We start from the raw sequence: 20,906 nt of genomic DNA, 5'->3' as shown, positions 1-20,906 counted from the left end.
TTATTTCTAATGGAACACACAATGTGCTAGGTGAAAAAACAGAAATGAAAGCACAGCCCAGGCCCTGAAGAACTTCATCTAAGAATATTTCATCCAAAGAGTGGTGTCTTGACCTACTAATTAATCTGAACCTCATTATGTAACACCCCCCACATGGCTGTGAATGGGAAAACAAAAGGAGAGGAAACAAAGTAGAGTGGAATACATACCTGAAAGTAATTCATTCTATTGGACAAAGTAACAACAAATCCGGGATCATTGGGGATAGTCTTATCACAGAAAATGACATCAACACGGTGGTAAAGGTCTCTGAAGTATTCTTTTGCTGTTGGCAATTCACTGTTATCATTTTCTGGGTCGTCCCTACAAAAGCAGACAAATTGTACCATCTACATTATACAAGTAGTTAGGGAGTGTTAAATATGTTCTACAGTAAATCAGAAATATTACTGAGAAATACAGAAATGAAGTCAGGAAACCGTTAAAGAGCCACCCTTTGTATACACCAGGACTGTAATTGTCAGCCGTGATTCATACCTTTTGAATATATACGTGCTGTGCAAGAACTTCTAACACATTTGCACGCCATGCGTACTTATTCGGCAGCATGCTGACTCCATTTGTTTCAGAGACATGTTCTAATGGCACTCGTTCCCCCTTCCCTCCCCTGGTATGCTACCACATACCTTTACTACATTGCTGAAAACATCTTACATTCTCATGAAAGGCTTTTATTAGTCACTTTGCACAATGGCCGGATGTACAGTAGCATCCCTTGAACCACAGGTGTGAAATGCGTATAGACATTAGTATGGGTCACTACTGACTGGTACCCCTATCTTCAATAGCACCAGTGTACAAGCTGTGCACTTACCCAGAAGTCAGCAGCCAGCCAAAGGTGCATAACACCAACTGGGTCAACAGGGAATGCGAGTTCCAAGGCATGACATGAGAAATACATTCATCTCACATAATCTGGGGTAAGAGTGCTGAAGATAGACTAGCTGGCTTCCACCCACTGTCAGCCCATGGAGAGAAACAGAGCAACACAGTTGGGTGTGACCATCAGGAGTAAGAGCACAGAAATGCTGATTTATAGTCCTGACAAACTTAAGTAAGATCCCTTTACTGGATATCAGCTGCAGGAGTTCTCCCTTTGCCTTGGAGAAACCTCCAATAAGCATCAACATCCCTATTATTTGAACATGTGCTCAGTTAAGTCAGAAGCATGTCATCACTGTAGGCCAATGTGTGACTAGTGAGGAAGCACGAGTAAGAGGAAGACAGCTTAGTTCTAGGTGGAAGTTATAGCAGTTATAACACGGAGACTTAGATTAGAATTACAGCTAGGCTCTGTTGTATAGTATTTCAGTTACGGTGGCTCCAAGGGCAAAGCTGCAGAATTCAGACTGCCTGCTGAACACAGATCTTAACATTATCTGTGAAGAACTATGTCAGTATTTATTGGTCTTCTAATTCAAGGTGAGGAGGTTTTTTTTTAAATCTTACAAGTGACAGTTTAATATTCTGAATAGTTTAATTCCCCCGCCCCTCCAAACCAGTAAGTTGATATTGCTGACTATGTCTGTCAGTAAGCAACTATGCTTCTGAATATTTGAAAATCATTGTTAAAACTGCTAAATAGAAAATCTTTCTCCACTTAAATTTAAGGAACCAGGTGATGTAACCATGACTATAATCATCCCTTCAAAACACATACTTCTGAAACACTATGATGTCACCATCCATGAGTTCATCAAGAGCCTTATCAAGAGATACATCATAGTCTTGAATTCTCTCTGTTAAATTCGGTTTAACTTCCTGCAGTAAAAACAAAAGGGAAAACAATCAGAAGAAATAAATGACAAAATAGGAAACTCTCACCGCTGAAAAAATGTTGCAATGGAAGATGACTCATTTTCTTTTTCAATCAAAATTTAAATGAATGAGGGAGGGAGGGTGAATTCTGATGATTTTTTAATTCACATTATATTTCATTTACAAACTTCACTGCTCACAGTAGAGTTGGCTATTTCTACTTTACCCATGAAATTTGCACTAGATTCTCTTTTAGTTAAATTGAATCCATTTTAAAATGTTTTACATCGTCCATCACACCTACTCAATAGCCAGCCCCAATTCAAAATTCTCCAGTGCTCGAAGACTTATTTTTCAAATCACGCAACTTTCAAAATAGTAGTAGAACGCAATTAATACTAGTTTGTTTTTGGCAAGGTGCAACGGATTCACTATAATAGGCTGCCTCTCCTTTTCAAAAGGAGTGAAAAGCCCCTAGAGTATTAAATACACACTATTTTAATAACTATAATACACATATATTGTGAGTTGTTTAGTGGAACATAAATATCTTTGTTTAAAGGAACAGGTGGCAGAAACTTTTGTGGTCCTCACCCGTACTATTTGAAAGAAGGAACTTTTATAAGTTTAATGTAAATTTGGAAGTGACTGTATATATGGGAGTTCCCTGGTAGCAGTTCTGCCTGTTAGTATGGAACTCTGTAATGCCCAAGGAAAGACCAGTGAGAGCAGTGTAGCTGCTAGCAAAGCAGGCATTAAGAGCTCCTAGTCCTACTGTAGCAAGGGCCTCACTGCAGATTCAAATCCCACTAGAGCAATTTAAAGTGGTTATAAGCATGTATTACTCCTACACTTTGGTGAAAGAATGTGGGAGCTCTCACTTGTTGCCTGCTGCCTCATACAGTGTGGTGGAGGCAGGAGAGGATGCAGCATTCCCTCCCCACAGCTGGAAACAGGTCACTGCAGATTCATGTGCAGAGGGTCAGGCACTGAGAGCGCGTAGGCCAGCCCTGCTAGCAGCAGCAGCAGCTGTGCTATCATGGTGACTTGGGGAACATGCATGGATTTAGTGCTAACAGCACAGAGTGTGGCTCACACAGGACTTCCATGCAGATAAATGTATCTTTTAGAGTTTAAAAGTTTCCCTTACCTCAGACTTTGCAAGCAGAAGTTTTAAAGGGTAAGACTTTTTAGTCACAAATTACTAGTGGTGTTTTTGATTGCTGATTTCAAAGTTAGGATTCCAATGATATTCTCTTGTGCCCAAGTATTCAAAAACTTCAGAGCCATAGCTTTTGGGGTACAGCAGATTAACCAAACATTGCTGTGCAAAACATCTTTAACAGTGAAAGCTCTGTTCGTTAACTGTAGGATGCACAGGCTGTAAAGTTTGTTACTTTAAAATATGTGCTAGAATATGTAGCCAAATCAAAACTAACAGTCAGTCCTGGAGGAAAAGGAATGCTAACAACCTTGAGAGAGTTTAACAGAGTTTTGTGGCTAAATTATTAGTCACGCTGATGCAAAAAACAACAAAATCTTATAAAGGATTTTGGCTTTTAATGTTTCAGAGCAAGTGTTCAGAATTTAAGTTTCTGTGAATTCAGCCCCAGATTAAAGGAAACGGTAATGATTTTTTGAATAGCACAGAGAGCTACATAAGTATTTATTAAAATAAATATACATAATCAGATGCATTTTATAAATTAATTTTCAATAGTTCAGGAACACTGATCGCTCTGAGTATTTCCATTCAGTGAATGGCACCATTTTATCTCAGTGAAACTTGTCTCTTGGTGACACAGCATTGTACCTAATCAACAAGAGGAGGCTAACATCATGTGGCTGAGTAGACTTCACTGTTAAACCATCACTGTTTGTTATCAAAGCTAGCTATTAAATTTTTTTTTTAATTATAAAATTAACCTTACAAGCACTTTGAAACTGACTGATTTTCAGAGTTTCCAATGGGACCGAAGCCTCAGTTGGCTTTATGTGTGGTTATGGTTTCTTATGTTTCTAAATGTAATATCTAAAACTATTTTATTTCTCACTTAAAATATTATTTTAGTGACATGTTCTTTGTATTTATATGTAGTAGTTAAAATCTTTATAAACATTACAGTTTTTCCTTAGAGGAAAACTTGCTAATGGACACACAAACCTAGATTTATTGTAGGAATAATAATCAATCCAAACCTCATAGAGGATAAGGTTAGTTTCTTGGGGAAATCCTGCTCTCTCACACATAACTGGAAGCAAGTCACCTATTGGAAAAGAAAAGAAGCGTGAAGTATGTTATAGCTTTCACTAGTAGCGAAAGCTATGATTAAAGTTGCAAAAAGGTTCCATTATAACCCCCCAAATTTTCAGATGTCCAACTTTATGACAAATTTCTCCTTTAAATTGAAACTTCCCATCCTTAGGTTTAGCCCAAAAGGGGATTTTTTATTTTAATTTGAGGAAATTTTGCATAGCCATCTGAATTCTGCTAGCATAAAATAATGCCATAGTTTTAACCACACACACAAAATAAACAGAGCTAGAGCAAAACCAAAAAGTTTTACGCATAACATTTTGAATGTAAGTTACTGTTAATGTAGAGCAACATTTGCTTTGCTTATGGGCAGAGACGTTATTAACAATAAGAAATCCGAGTATCACTTCTGAACAGGTTCAGTCCACATCCGCTAAGGTTTTTCAGTGGAGCTTAATGAAGCTCCACCCTCTTTATGATGTCACATAGGAGTGAGGCACATTAGAACTTTACACACACAGTCTAACCAGACATGCATAGGGGCTGCAGCTGCTGGTGGGACAATTTTCCTGAAGTCATTTTACAAAATGTTGCAGCAGAACACTTGGCAAGAACGCTATAAAACTGCAACATTCAGGAATAAGAACATTTGCCGTAGTCACCAACACACTGTAAATCCTAAATTTTTAAATAAAATTAGAAAGATACAGCCAGCCCAATACAAAAATCCATAGACTGCTGCCCCATTAACCCAGTGTTGCAGATAACTGTCTGCAGCTAAATCTCAGCAGCAAAGATGGAACTCACAATTCCCCCACCCCATTCATTTCAATGGCATGTGAACTTCAAAGCCTTGCTGGGGACATTTAAATTCTACAGTTATTGAGCAAAAACAATTCTCTCTCTTAAAAAAAAAAAAAAAAGGGGGGGGGGGAAGGGGGCTATTAAGCTATATTAATGAACCATTAAGGCTTCCCAGTTAAATTTAAGTTAGGAAATAGAAATGTTAAGGTTCCTGCAGACATGTTGCAAACTTTGCATATTTCATGCCATACTTTAACAATATACCAAAGTATATGTTTATCACATAAACACAGGAATAGAAAATATTATGCATGTCTATCTAACAGACAGGTTAATGCTGCTGTAGAAGCCTTCATTTTTGTAATTCCTGAATTTTGCTTTCAACAGTATAACATTAAATGCAAAAATGTTATATTTATATATTTGATCATATTATATTACAACTCAGTAAGAGTTTAAAGACTTACGTATTTTACAGGATATAGGTGTGTAGATATGTCCACAGTAATTCAAACTCCGAGTCTTTGGATCATACATCTTCAGAAACAACATTACATCATCTACAAGTTAAGAAATAAAAAATAATCTGAAGTAAAGCCATAATTTGAGCACATCTGAAGATCACCTAACCGTAAATTCCATTTTCATGCTCAAGGCCACAGTAGTCACAAAACAATGTCTTTAATTAATGAGCAAACACGTAACCTGGTAACAAAATAATTTCCTTAAAATACTTTTTAAATACTGAACCCAAATAACACACACAGAGCTGATTAAATTAATTTCATTCATTCTAGAACATCTGAAACCCCAGTCTCTCTCCATCTTGGAAGAGGACAACACAAAATGAGGTCAGGTGATCGAAGTGCATTGAGAGCCACAGTCTGACAGACATCTTGTACATCAGGCAGACTGAGCGCCAAAGAAGGAGCACTCAGTCATTTTCAGGCACACAGAGAATGAAAGATTTTGTATTTTCTGAAATTTTAGCATATATACTTACGATCTTTATCAAACTTGGGTAATGTCGCTCCAGTAGCTGCCATCTCTGGATCTACTGTTTCCAGGAATATTGTCCATGGATTTTCATTGTCACTGAGCTCAATCATCTGTTTGTTAGGAAGCAGAACACACAACATGAGCAAAAAAATGACTTTAGATGAGTTTCATATAGGCAGAAAACTTAGTGGAGTGGTCAAACTGCATAATTTAAATTAAAACAAAACAAGAAATTAAAAGGAATCTTACACTGTTGGGAAAAGTCCCTCATTTTTAGCTATGTTGGTGAGAGTTAAAGATCATATGCAATCCTTCACCATCTTGCTAAAGTAAGCAAAACAATATCAAATATTGCTTTGATGTGTGTTTTTTAAAAAGTTACATAAGTTTTAAACTGCACAGAATTTTTCCTTAAAATGGGCTCTCTTGTATGTTTAAAAATATTTTATTTCCATCCATGTCAATTATAGTAGCAAGAACAAAAATTAAGGATAAATTTAACACAGGGGTTAGTACAACTTTTCGTATCCCTAATTTTATTAATATTTATATGCAACACTTGCTATTTTATGAAGTTTCTAAAGCATTCATGGAACTCATATTTGCCCTTACATTTGATATTACGAGTAGTAAAATTTAAACAAGTTAGTGTCAGTGACAGATGACTAACGATTGTGTCTCCTTTCATTACAGTAAAAAGATCTAGATCTGCCAAATCTCAAAATCAATCCACCAAATCTCAAATCTATTCTAAATCAAGGGCTACTGTACACTGGTTCTAGATTTCACAAGTTTTTCTATGTCCCCTGAAACACCATAGGTTAGTTTCCAACACTTAAGATTTTGATGTCCTCAGGCCACAACTTTACTGTTGGAACTGTAAATGAGACAGACTTAGAATTAACTTTTCCCCTATTAGTAAATATTTACAGTTTTATTGCCATCTGCTTCATTATCTAACATTGCTGGTCGTTTAGTTCCATTACTTCTAGCTTGCATCGGCCACAACCGTATTTGATCCTGTGGAAATCCCTAAGTTAAAAGAAAGTTAAAAGAAGAAAATACAAATAGATTAAAATACTTTAATAAAACCAGTCAAAACTAGTCAGTGTACATGCACTCAAACTATGACAGAAAGAAGTTACTCACCTTGTGCAGTAACTGTGTGTGTCACTATGGGTGCTGCACTGCTGATCGGAGAACTTCAGTAACGGTGTCCATTAGACCCGCACATGTGCTCTCTCTCCTCATGCTGCATCACAAGGCTAGACAGTGACGCAGGCTAACCCCCCTCAGTTCCTTCTCTACTGCAGTGTCATTCACAAGAACTCCGAAGTAGAGGGGAGGAGGGTGGGTTATGGAACACCCACAGGGACACACATCTCAAAAAACCATTGTTACTGTACAAGGTGAGTACTACTACTTCATGTCGTGTCGCTATGGTGCTCCACTGTAGGTGATTCCTGAGCAGCATCCCTTCTGGAGGGCTGAGACTTCTTTAACTGACCCAACTCCAATGACAGCACAGTGGAGCCGAAGATGGCATCAGTGGCAGAGTCCCCAGTGATCCCATAAAGTTCCACAAAAGTGTGGACTGACACCCATCTTGCCACTCTACAGATCTCTGATAGAGACATTCTTGAATAAGGCAATGGATGAGGAGATCGACCTTGTAGAGTGTGTACAAATAGTATGTGGAAGGGTTATCCTGAGAACCTGGTAACACTGTCTGATGCAGTTCAAGAAACACTTGGAGAGCCTCCGATATTCTTGAACCCTTGGATCTTTCCGCAATAGAGAGGAAAAGCCTGGGGGACTTTCTGAAAATCTTTGTCCTGTGCAGGCAAAAGGCAGATTATCTCCTGATACAGATTATCTCCTGACACCTAGAATGTGCAATATAGCTTCTTTCTCGCCTCTGTGAGGCTTGGGATAGAAGGTTGGAAGATTAATCAATTAGTTCATGTGAAACAGGGACGGTTACCTTGGGAATGAATTTTGGATGTGGCCTAAGCATAACTTTGCCCTGAAAGAATACTGGTGGGGAGGGGAGGGAGGGAAGGTGCCATGAGAGCTACTATTTCTTCTGTTGTCCTGGCTGAAGTAATCGCTATCAGGAAAGCTGTTTTCATTGAGAAACAGGTGGCTACGGGTTTGAAGGGAGGCCTAGTCAGTTCTTTCAGCACCAGGTTTAAGTCCCATGTGGGAGGAGGAAGTTGAGGTTGTGGGAAGAGGCTTACTATACTCCTGAGGAGCCCTTTGGTGACTGGGTGTGACTGCACTGAGTAAACCTTTACTGGAGGTGGAAGGCTGTTATAGCAGATAGGTGGACTCAGAGAGCTTACAGACAGACCCAATCTTTTTAGGGCCAGAGCAAAGTCTAAGATGTTGAAGAGAGTCGTGGATGTCAGGGAGATCTGTTGGGAGATGCACCAAATCCGAAACCTGGACCATTTTTGCACGTAAGTATGCTGTGTGGAGGACTTTCTACTGTATAATAATGCCTCTTGCATGTCTTTTGAACAGGAGCTTTCTAGTTGTTTGAACCAAGAAGGAGCCATTCTCTGAGGCAGAGAACCCCCAAGTTGGGATGTAGATTGTCCTGGGACAGCAGGTAGGGAGTGACTGGGAGAGGGATTGGCAGGCATGTTGCAAGCTGTGACAGGTAAAGGAACCAGGTCTATCTCGGTCAAATAGGAGCGATCAGAATGATGTGTGCTCAGACTATTTTTAAATTTTCAGCAGGACCTTCAGTAGTAGGGGAAAAGGAGAAAAGGCATAAAGAAGGTCCCCATCCCAGGGGAGGACGGCATCACCTAGGGAGCACTGTCTTATCCGTGCTCTGGAGCAGTAGCGGGAACATTTCTTGTTCAAGTAAGTAGCGAAAAAATCTGTGGTTGGTGTCCCCTATTGCCTGAATAGGTTGTAAAGTACTACTGGGTCCAGTTCTCACTTGTGGTCATGTGGGAATTAGTGACTGAGACTATCCGCTATCAAGTTGTGTGCCTCAGGGAGGTAGTCTGCTGACAGTGTGACATTGTGGGAGACACACCAGTTCCATAATCTCATTACCTCTATGCAGAGGGAAGGTGATTGGGCTCTCCCTTGTTGATTTATGTAGTACATGCAGGCTATGTTGTCTGTTAGGACTCTTGTGTGTGATCCTTTAATCAGCAGGAGGAAGTGGGTGCAGGCATTCCTGACTGCGCTTAGGTTGAGGAGGCTGATGTGAAGAGATATCTTTGTGGGTGACCATTTGCCTTGGGTATTATGGCCATTTAGATGTGCACCCCACCCTATGAGCGATGTGTCAGTGATTAGAAGCAATGGTTGGGGGGATCTGCAAGAAGGGGATCCCTTTGAAAATGTTGGTTGGGTCTTTCCACCAATCTAAGGAGATTTTGACCTTGGTGGGTAGCGAAAGGGGTTTATCTTGTCTGTCCCTGTTTGGGCTGTAAACAACATCTGGAGGCACCACATGTGAAGCTTTGGCATGTGGTATTACCGTTGTGCCTGCTGCTATGTGCCCTAAGTCGTAGGCAGCGTCTGGCTGATATTTGTAGGCTGTTTTGAATGGTCTGTATGAGTGTGGCTAAACAGAAGAATCTGTTTGAGCAAGGGGAGCTCTGGTCTGTAGAGTCAAAGCCAGCGCCTATGAATTCCAGGTGCTGCACTGGAGTGAGGGTTGATTTCTAGGCGTTGATCTGCAGACCCACTTCTGTAAACAAGTGTATTGCAGCTTTGGTGACTCGGTGAGCCTCTTGTAGAGACTGGGCTCTGAGGAGGCAATCATCCAGATACAGGTAAATCATGATCCCGCAGGAGTGTAAGTGGGCGGCCACTACAGAGAGAACCTTGGAAAATACTCTTGGGCCAATGAGCACCCTGTATTGGTAGTGGTCTTATCCTAGAGAGGATTTGAGAAATTGTCTGAGAGTCGGTAAGATTGAGATATGAAAGTAGGCGAGGGCTGAAAACCAGTCTCCCTGTTCCAGCGCTGGAATGACTGTTGCTAAAGTGACCATCTTGACTTTTAAGCCTTGACAAACTTGTTCAGAGCTTTGAGGTCTAGTATGGGTCTCCAACCTCCCTTCCTTTTGGGTATTAAGAAATAACAGGAGTAGAACCCTTTGCCTTGTAAATGTTGAGGTACTGGTCCTATGGCTCCTAACTGGAGGAGATGATCGACCTCTTGTCCCAGTATGGCCACTGGGGCGGTGGCATAGAGATTGTTGTTGGTGCCCATGCCAAGATGGTGGTGGTGGGACCATCTGAGGATATCCTTGAGGCTCTGCTGATATTGGGCACCATAAGGAGCCTTTGAGAAGTACTGAGATGCCACCTCCTCAGGTTCACTGTCTGAGCCCTCACTGGAGAGCAGGGGAGCATGGCAGAGCAGTGGGAAAGACTCCCGTGCCAAGCGAAGACTTGGTGCGGAGGTCCCAGCACTGAGAAGAGGAGATCCCGATGCATGGAGTGCAGGAATTCCAGTGGTGCTGTCCGACTCAGTGCTGTTGGCAGTACTGTGGGGGATGGGGATCTTGCCCATACCACTTGCTCTGGTGCCAAATGAGGTGTCGAGGATGGTACTGATAAGGAATCACATACTAATGTTTTCTTAGGAGGAGTGCTTACTCCTGTCTTTTGTCCCTAGGTACCGCTGACTCGGTGCCTGTGCCCATCGGCTGTAGGTTTGTCAACAGTATCTGCCACTGAGGACTTCCATGAGCCACACCAGACTGAGAAGGTCTCTGTGCTGGTGGTACCGAGGATACCGAGTGTGCCGGAGAACGTTTACGGCTATGTTGGGGCTCACTGTGGGGACTTCTGCTCTTTTATTGATGATTTGTGAGAGGGGTCAGCACCTTGTTTCTTTGACTCACAACTTTTAGATGTTATGGACTATGGGGAAGACTCACGTCTGAAAGGTGACTCATGGCATAGGTCTGGAGATGGATGAAGAGCCGCCTCCATGAAGATAATCTTCTGCCTGAGTTCTCTACCTCTACGAGACTGGGGCCTGAGCTGTTTGCAAAGACCACACTTTTGTTGAATGTGGCCTTCCCCGAGGCAGCAAATGCACTGAGTGCGCTTGTCTGCGATAGGGATCGCCTCTTTGCAAGAGAGGCACTTCTTGAAGCAAGGGAGCTGGGCATACCCCATTGGGGGAAGGTCCCCAACGAGGAGAGAAGTGGGAAAAGAAAGTTTGTTTTTTTTTAAAGGGGAAAAATAAAGAGAAAAAAAAATGACAACTAGAACTACAACTAAGAACTAGGAGGCTAACTAACTATAGAAAAGCAAATAGCTCCGTTTCTAGCTGGGGTGGCCGAGAAGGAACTGAGGTGGGTTAGCCTGAGTGCGCCGACTAGCCTCATGAAGCAGCATGAGGAGAAAGGGTGCACGTGCAGGTCTAACAGATACTGCTACCAAAGTTCTAAAATCAGCAGCACAGGGACGCACGCACACCTACAGTGGAAAACTCACAGGGACACTACACAAAGAAGCAGTCACATATACCAAGAGAATGCCAAGATTATAAAGTGAACAAAATATAATAACAAAAACATGTATAGTGAGATACTGTGCTACAGAAAAAGCTTACCATTGTTTGAGAGAGGTTTTGAACAAATTCTGCAAGTGTGGAGTTTTTTAATACTTTGAACACAGTATATTTCACTTTTTCTTCATCATACATATCATTGCCTTGGTGGCCACAAAACTGGTCCTCTGTCACTATCTGAAATATTTTATAAACATTACTTATATATAGTTTACAGCTGAAGAATCAAAAACACTGATGATGTAAGCTTTGCCTCTGAATTTAACTGTTTATTGGTGTCAGTGTTCACACTTAAATCATTTTGTGTTAATAAGTTTTCAAATATATAAGCTATCTCTGAAACAAGACAAACTATGCTACTCAAAACCATGTTTAAAAATTCACAAATATTCTGACAAAACATAGCACAAAGCCATTAACATTTAGGCCCAAATCTTGCAAACACTTACGCACAATAATAATTTTAGCATTAGAGAAGTGCCCCTGCATTCAAAAGGAATATTCACCAACGTGTTTCCCAGAATGGGGCCTAAAACATTATGGACCAGTTTCTGATCAGTATACCAATTCTACTGGGTGTGTTGTTCCTGTACTCCCCTGCAGATATTGCCACTGTGGAAAAGCCCTGGTTTAAGTGGAATTTCATTCTGGTGTAGGGCCAGCACTGCCTCTATTAGCAGTACATAATGGGGTAGACGGAGGGAGGGAGGAGGTGCTCTGCCTATTTGGTGCTGCTGGGTGGCTCCATAGGAAGCCACCGCAGTACAGTATATCGAACAGCAGCCCCAGGGCCATCTGAAAATGTGAGAGATGCAAAGGTAACAGTTCTCCTCCACTCCTACATGAACTCAGCACAGCTGCAGTCCAGAATTGGGTGCTAGAGCTAGCTATATTCCAATTTCATAAAGTTATTTATGGGAGATATCCTGAGTTACCCTAACACTGCACTGTAAGAGTTCAGCCCTTTTCCTCTAATACAATAATTTAACACTCTCTAAAAAGCCATGAAAAGTTATATTCTTGTATAAGTACAACAAACAGTGGACCAACAGAAATGCCCATGAATATACTGTCATTTCCCCCTGAGTACTATTAATTTCATCAGGATTCAAGGTGACATTTGCAGGTGTAAGAAATGGTAACTTTCTGTAACTGCGGTTCTTTGAGATGACACAAAGACGTGTATTCCACTTAGGTGTGTGTGCACCCAACTCACTGGAGAATTTTCCCTATCAGTACCTGTAGAGAGGTGGCACTCATACCTGCTGGCCTTAGCGCCTCCCAGGACTACGTGAGGCAACACCGCCACGACCCTTCTCATTTTCTTTGCACCAAACGCCCAGACACTAGACTCTGATGCAGAGGGGACGGAAGCTTGGTCATGGAATACACTTCTGCATCATATCTTGAAAACCACAATCACAGTAAGTCACCGTTTCTTCTTCGTCAAGTAGATGCAGCTGAGTATTCCACTTAGGTGACTCTCAAGCAGTACCCATCCCAGGACACAGGGCTTGGAGTCCACCTAAACAAGGATTTCAGGGCCACCTTACAAAAACTTGCATCCACCCTTGAAGATGCAATAATGGTGTAATGGTTCGTAAACATATATATATGGACAACCACAGAGCAGCGCTGCGAATAGGCAATATTGAGACATCACTGACGAATGCCTTTAACTATGGCTGTGCTCTCGCAGAATGAGCTCTCATCTGTTAGGAGGCGTAGCTGAACCTATTTCATATGCAGTCTTTGTTTTACATTTAGAGAATGTAGAAGAGGCTGCTTGACCGTTCATGTGATCAACATATGAGACAGGTGAGGTGAAGCACAGAATGGTTTAGTCCTACCCAGATAGAAGACTAGACATCATCTGATGTCTAACGAGAGGCTGCTCCTCAGGAGATGAATGCAGCTTAGGAAAGAACACAGGTAAATATATCACCTGGTTCAAATGAAACAGAGAACAATTTAGACAACAATTTTGGGTGTGGTCATAAAGTCACTTTGTTCTTATCAGAATTGTGTATAAGGAGGTTCTGCCATCAGAACCTGCAGCTCTCAGACTCTTCTTGTGGACGTTATTGCTACCAGGAATGCAGTTTTCTGACACAAAAGCGGAAAAGAACAAGATGCCAGAGGCTCAAATGGGGGTCCCATTAAAACTGCTAAGACCGTATTAAGGTCCCACAGAGAAGCCAGCGCTCAGGCCAGATGAAGAAGCCCTTATAAGAATCTTGCTACCATAGTATTGGAGAAAACTGATCCTCTCTGAAAGGGGGGATGAAATGCTGATATTGCTGCCAGATGCACTTCCAATGAGCTACGCTCAAGTCCTGACAACTGAAGGTACAGCAGGCACTCCAAGATGTCCTGGATAGAAACCAGCATCAGCTGAACTCCAAGGGCCAGGGATCACAACGAAAACTGCTTCCACTTAGCTGAATAGGCCATTCTGAGGGAAGGCTTTCTACAGTTGAGTAGAACCTGTTGTACAGCTGCTGAAAACTGTTCTTCCTCCTTATTTAGCCACAAAACATCCATGCTGTGAGATGCTGGGAGCTGAGCATGGGATGCTATGTGTGACTGATTCTTCGTGAGTAGGTCAGAATGGAGAGGAAGGAGTATGGGAAACTGAACTGACAGCATGAGGTCAGAGACCCAGCACTGCCTCAGCCATGCTGGGACAATGAGAATGAGTTTGGTGTGATCCACTTTCAGCTTAAGGATGATATGTGGGATGATCAGGATCTGGGGAAATATGTACATGAGAGCTGATCGCTAGCTGACATGGAAAGTGTTGGAAAGGGAGCCTGGACTCAGGCCCCCTTGAGAGAAGAAAGGTGACATTTCCCATTGTCCCTTGTAGTAAGCAGGTCAATTGTCACAATGCTCCAAGCTGTGAAGATGACCTGGACAACACTTGTCTTCAGAGTCCACTCATGACTCAGTGAAAAATTCCTGCTGAGATGGTCCGCAAGATGATTCTGGACCCCAGGCAAGTGGTCGACTCTCCTCTATGAAGAACTGCCACAAACTGATTGCCTCTTGGCAAAGTGTCATGGAATGTGGTCCCCCTTGTTTGTTCAAATAATACATCATGGTAGCGTTTTCAGTAAGTATGTGAACCACTGAGCCCCTGACAGTCCAGAAAAGCATGACCTGCATTGCACATGGCCGATAGCTCCAGCAAGTTGATATCCTGTGAGGACTCCTGTTCCGACCACATATCTTGAACTTTCAGTGACCCAGGTGTGCTCTCAAACTCATCAAAGAGATGTCAGTGACAATAGCCCTGGCTGGCAAGGGCTGGACAAAGGAAACACCTTAGCATATGTTCTCTGGACACATCTACCACTGCAAGGAGTCCAAGACCTGTTGAGGAAGACCAAACATTCTATAGGGGTTAAGAGTTGGATAGTAAACCACCCTGAGCCAAATGCAGAGGTAGTGAAGGTGCAACTTTGAGAAGTGGGCCACCTGCGTGCAAGTGGGCGGATATGTAGCCCAAGAGCCTCAGGCACATCTGAACTGTCATGGAAGTCTGAGACAGCAGACTGAGGCAAAAGGTAGTAAATCGCCTTAAAACGGCTGGTCGGCAGAAAAGCTCTCAAACTTTTAGAGTCTACTAGGGCCCCACTTAACTTTATTTTCAAAGTGGGAACCAAAGTTGACTTCCCAGTGTCAGAATGAGACCCAGATGATCGAGTAAGGACAGCATAATGTCGACGTGAGCAAGTATTTTCTTTCTGAACCTGCCCCTCAATAACCAGTCATCCAGATACTGGAAGATGTGGATTCCTTTCTTCCCGAGATATGTCGTCACGACAACCACACATTTAGTAAAAACACAAGGGACAGAATAGAAGCCGAATGGAAGCACCATATACTGAACATGGTGCTCTGCTATGACAAATCAAAGGAATTTCCTGTGACCAGGCAAAATCACCACATAAAAGTAGGCATCAAGAAGGTCTAGATCAGCAAACCAGTCTTTCTGAGACAATGTGGGGAGGATAGCTGACAGAGTGATCTTTTGGAACCTCATATATCTGACATATTTGTTGACGCCACAAAGGTAGAAAATGGATCTTATCCCTCTCTTGGATTTGGGCACCAGAAAGTACCAGGAACAGAAATCGAGACCTCAGTGTTCCGGAAGAATCTCCTCTGCGGCTCCCCTACCCAGTAGAGAGCAGCATCTTGTGGTCCCTGAAGAAGAGAGGTCCCTGAAGAAGGATGGGGATGGATGAAATAGCCCGATCTGAGAGTGTCCCAGATGTCAGTGGTTATCAAGCCCCAGCATCATGAAAGCAGGCCACCCGGCCCTCAAACGGCAGGGATAAGGAGAAAGGAGCAAAAACTAGAACACTGCTCTGCACCAAGGAGTCAAAATGGGTGCTTGGAGGGTGACAGGGAAGGGCATCTGAACTGACCAAATTCCGGACCCAAATGCCTCCTCCTCATGTATGGGGATCACTCCCCTACATGACAGACAATGTTTAAGCCCTGGTGAGGATATCACCCAGGAAATACTTAAACTCAGGGGGGTCAGGAGTGGTGCCACCTTATATAATCGGGGAGGGGCTATGGCCACAAGCGCCACCTCTCTACGGGTTACTGGTACAGTATCTCCTCACTTAAAGTTGTCCCGGTTAACGTTACATGGCTGATCAACTAGGGAACATGCTTGTTTAGTCGCGCAAAGCTCCCTTGTAACATCCTTTGGCAGCCGCCTGCTTTGTCCAGTGCTTGCAGGAAGAGCAGCCCGTTGCAGCTAGCTGATGGGGGCTTGGCACCAGGGCAGGCCAGCAGCCCCCCATCAACTCCCCTAAGTTCCCCATGCGGCAGCCTCCCAGCAGGCTATTAACTGCCAGCAGTTCAGCTGTCCCTCCCACCATTGCCATGTGTGCTCCTGCCCTCTGCCTTGGAGCTGCTCCCGGGAGCCTCCTGCTTGCTGTGTGCGGGGGGGAGAGAGAAAAGAGGGGCGCTAATGTCAGGGTGTCCCCCTCCCCTCCCCGCTCCTGCCCCCCACTTACCCCTTCTCCATATAGAGCAGGGTGGGGACACAACAGGGCTCAGGACGGAGGGAGCTTGCTGGCCGCAGCTGCTGTCTCAACTTCCCGATCTACTTAAAAAGGCAATGTACTTAGAGTGGTGTCAGCATACTTAAAGCGGCAATGTGCATCTCTCTCTCTCTCTCTAACACAGGGTGTGTCTTTCTGTCTACCATGCTGTCACCCCTCCCTCCATTCGTGCTGCCTTGTAGAGCGTGAGGCTACATTAATAACGTGTTAACCCTTGAGGGCTCAACCAAATGCTAGTTCATCATTTAGCAGTAAGACATTCCCTGGGAAATATCCCACCCTCTTCCACCCTCTAACTCAGGGGCGGGCAAACTTTTTGGCCTGAGGGCTGCATCGGTTTTCGGAAATTGTATGGAGGGCTGGTTAGGGGAGGCTGTGCCTCCCCAAACAGCCAGGCGTGGCCTGGCCCCCACCCCCTATCCCTCCCCTAAGACTCCTGCCCCATCCAACCCCCACTGTTCCCTGATGCCCCCCCCCCCGGGAACCCAGCCCCATCCACCTCCACCCTGCTCCCTGTCTGCCCCCGGAACCCTCACCCCTGACTGCCCCACGCTGCCCCATCCAACCCCTCATCTCATTCCTGACTGCCCCATCCAACCCCCCTGTTTCCTGATTGCCCCTCCCCGTTCCTCGCCCTCTGACCACCCCAACCCCTATCCACATCCCCGCCCCCTGACCACCACCCCTGAACTCCTCTATCCAACCCCACCGGCTCCCTGCCCCCTTACCGCGCTGCCTGGAGCACCGGTGGCTGGTGGCACTACATCCACGCCACTCGGCTGGAGCCAGCTATGCCACTGCACAGGACAGAGCACCAGGTCAGGCCAGGCTCTGCAGCTGCGCTGCCCCAGGAGCTCGCAGCCCAGCCGCCCAGAGCATTGCGCCGACGGTGCAGTGAGCTGAGGCTGCGGGGAGGGGCCAGGGACTATATATATAAAAAATAATTTTTTGTCTGGTGAAAAAAAATTTCCTGGAATCTTACCCCCAAATTTACATTAATTCTTATGGGGACATTGAATTTGCTTAACATTGTTTCACTTAAAGTCGCATTTTTCAGGAACATAACTACAATGTTAAGAGAGGAGTTACTGGAGGCAAAATTCTCTGGCTCCAGTGTGCTGGGCATGCACACGCGTAAGTGGAATACATAGCCGCATCTACTCAAAGAAGAACTGTTGTTGGATCAAGCCCTAAGCTGGTGGTTCACACCAAACAATAAACAAACAACTAGAGAACGCAAATTTTGATTTGGGTGGTTTAACGTTAGAAATATTGAATTAAAGAAGATGGACATGTCTGTTTTCTAGAATTCTGACTACTATTAAGCCAATATTACTATCTTCAAATTTCAAAGCAGAAGTTCGTTTTAAGTGACTCTGTTTGAAAGCTGACCTGCACTTGCATGTAGAGGTGAGCTTCCTGCCTCTCCTTCCTCTTTTGAGCCTCTATTCTCTTTTCTTCTTGTAGCCGTTCTACTAATTGTTGAGGAATATCATGGTCTGTGACAGGTTGCAAAACTTCACCTAAAAAGAAAGTGGGTTTGTGATGTCATATTACAATAATTTATATCTAACAGGGCTTTCATACACACTCATGACTATTACTGGGGACACAACTATTTCTGATAATAAGCTAAGGAAAGCTTTTACACACCTTTAAAACCACTGTTTATCTGATATAGCATCATTACATTTTGGAACAGGATGAACTTTCTACTCTAGGCTAGACTATGCCATTTTCATGATTTATATCTTATCCTTATGAAGGATTCAATTAAATGTCAGATTTTTAGGATTATAAATCTTTACTGACACGCAAATGTACATATATCAAGCCAGATCTAGTTCTCGTCACTAAGGTTCAGTTACATTAAAATAATGGTACTCCATTTCTGCTGTTCAAAATACAATCAAGGCTATTACACAATTACTGTGAAGAGAAAGTGAAGTACTGTAGTGTACACTTATGACACCACTATGTCAGCTAAAGACATTTTTGATTTTGAAGCTGCAATAAAGACTGGTCAAACACTAACATTTTCCAAGGTTGACTGCAGCTTTCTGAAGCTTCACCATATGGTGAAAGATGACAATAATTTAGGATTCAAAGATAACCACAAACCTCTGCATTTAAATATCTGGGTTTAATCAACATTCACACACAAAAAGACACACAAATAAATACATACTTAATTTTGATTCCCTGATGTAAACCAACATGTAAGCATTAGTACAGTGCCGAACGGATAAGTCGTCGTCATGACCTCCATAATTGTGTTCAATTGCTTCTTCCTTTGTACATCTCGATACAACATCATCATCAAATTTACACCACTGGGGAAAAAAGTGAATTATTTAAAGATACAAAAAAATTATTCTTGACTCAAATTAACTCACACCTTAACTCACTGAAATTACATGCAAGAAATGGGAAGTCAGGTTTTTTTGCTCTTTGAAGTGACTGAAATATAAAACGCTTTTCCTCCAAGCGACAGAATAATTTTTTAACAATATCCCACTGATTCAACATAAGTTGCGCAACCTTCTGGTCTTACAAAAAGTAAAGAGGGCCTTACATTTCTGATGTTTTATTAATTAAATATTTGAGCCTGTTTTATGTAAAACAGCAATCTTTAGCCAAACTATTCAAATTATTATTTACCTTAACAGAATCTGATCTGTTATCCAAATATATTTCATTACTACCATGAAGTTCAGATAGCTGATGCTGATTTATTGTTGTAGAATGAAATATAAAGCAAGTGGTGCACAAAAGTATCCAACTACAACTTGTAAATTTTAAACATACTGTGGCAAATATGAAATAAAACATCCCAAAACTTCATCCTTATCTGTAAAATATCTGTTGTGAAAATTAAAGGGGAAATATGAAAAACAGTAAATTTACATTGAATCTTTCTCCTCTTAAATATAAACAATTTAATTGCTCAAAAACATTTTATGGGGCACATAATGCAAATATCTCAAAGAAAGATGTACCTGACCTATAAACTTCCAGTTATATCAAGTCATCAGAGTGTTGAATCAGAGATGTTAGAAACAGTTCCCTAACCTTTTCCTGGATTTAAATATATGTATTACAGACAGTAAAGACAGAAGTCAGGCTGGGCAGTCTCCTGCTGCACACACTGATGTGTGTGACTGGAAGGATTCCCCTAGCTCAGGGGTGGCCAACCTGTGCTTGAGAAGGAGCCAGAATTTACCAATGTACATTGCCAAAGAGCCATAGTAATACGTCAGCAGCCCGCATTAGCTCTGCACTGCACCTGCCGGCAGTACCACTGATCAGCACCTCCCCCTCCCTCCCTGTGCCTCCCACAGTGTGCAGGAGGTTGTGAGGGGGAGTGGGAGGAGCAAGGGTGTGGCAGGCTCAGGGGAGGGAAGGGACAGGGCCTTGGAGGAAGGGGTGAAGCAGGGGCAGGACCTGTGGCAGAGCCAGGGGTTGAGCAGTGAGCACCCACCCCTGGCACACTGGAAGGTTGGTGCCTGTAGCTCCAGCCCCGGAGTCGGTGCCTATACAAGGAGTTGCATATTAACTTCTGAAGAGTCACATGCAGCTCCGGATGCACAGGTTGGCCACCCCTGCCCTAGCTAAATTTTTTGGCCACAAGCCAACCAACAGCAGGCAAGCATGAGGCTGCTCCTCCCTAAATGGGCGAGAGGCCCCGAATGCCTCAAACTGTTAGTACCTTCACTAAAACAGAAAAAGATAAAGAGTTTTTGTACAAATTAAGTTTCCTTAAGTCTGTGGGACTAGAAGCTGAGTGAGACAGAAACAGTTTAATAAACTCTTCCGAGAACAAGCACTGTATGGGAGAAAATGAACTTAGTTTCAAAGACAAGTATTCTAGTAGTCCCCACTCCTGGAAACCAAAAGGTTCCTAGGGTGACACTAAACAGCAATGGGAATCTTAATTGCAGGTTTCTGAGTTACTCCATGACAGAAGCTTCAACTGCCTCAAAAGACAGAATAAGACACCTCTACAAACAAACAAAATAGTTTGGTTGCTTTTTCAATACTTACTTTGCCATCCCCTTTAGGATTTAAGTAAACAACATAATGTCCACCATGGTTATCTCCACTGTGTACTAGTACTGCATGAAGGATGTAATTTGCAGCATCTTTGGGGTCTGTTTTTTGTAAAAATTCATCAAGTGGCAACTGCTCAGGAAATTCAAACCTAATTTTAAAAACAGTGAGGTATTTTTACTTGTAGTTAAAAGAATAATATTCTTATGCTGAAATGTATTTACACTTATAAACTTCACTAAAGAAAGTTACAGTACATAATTGAACAAGTCAAATTACAACATCATTTTTATCTGAGATTAACTGCAATGACTGGGTAAAGCAGCATATT

General features: G+C 42.8%; 1 protein-coding gene across 2 annotated transcripts in view; it reads right to left on the bottom strand.

The window, feature by feature from the left end:
* Positions 1 to 20,906, bottom strand: part of USP7 (ubiquitin specific peptidase 7) — a 138,408-nt gene that overhangs the window by 12,060 nt on the left and 105,442 nt on the right. For both annotated transcript variants that reach the window (XM_073362481.2, XM_073362480.2), the window contains 10 exons: positions 20,570 to 20,726; positions 18,714 to 18,858; positions 17,918 to 18,048; positions 11,481 to 11,615; positions 6,809 to 6,910; positions 5,883 to 5,988; positions 5,347 to 5,439; positions 4,018 to 4,085; positions 1,721 to 1,821; positions 210 to 363 (listed from right to left, as the gene is read on the bottom strand). In XM_073362481.2, the coding sequence (XP_073218582.1) occupies positions 210 to 363; positions 1,721 to 1,821; positions 4,018 to 4,085; positions 5,347 to 5,439; positions 5,883 to 5,988; positions 6,809 to 6,910; positions 11,481 to 11,615; positions 17,918 to 18,048; positions 18,714 to 18,858; positions 20,570 to 20,726 (1,192 nt within the window). The remainder of the gene's footprint in view (positions 1 to 209; positions 364 to 1,720; positions 1,822 to 4,017; positions 4,086 to 5,346; positions 5,440 to 5,882; positions 5,989 to 6,808; positions 6,911 to 11,480; positions 11,616 to 17,917; positions 18,049 to 18,713; positions 18,859 to 20,569; positions 20,727 to 20,906) is intronic.

This window comes from Lepidochelys kempii, chromosome 10, assembly GCF_965140285.1.
Source record: "Lepidochelys kempii isolate rLepKem1 chromosome 10, rLepKem1.hap1, whole genome shotgun sequence".
In the NCBI taxonomy this organism is placed as follows: Eukaryota; Metazoa; Chordata; order Testudines; family Cheloniidae; genus Lepidochelys; species Lepidochelys kempii.
The sequence above is the reverse complement of the archived record's forward strand: the minus strand, read 5'-3'. Positions and strand labels throughout refer to the sequence as shown.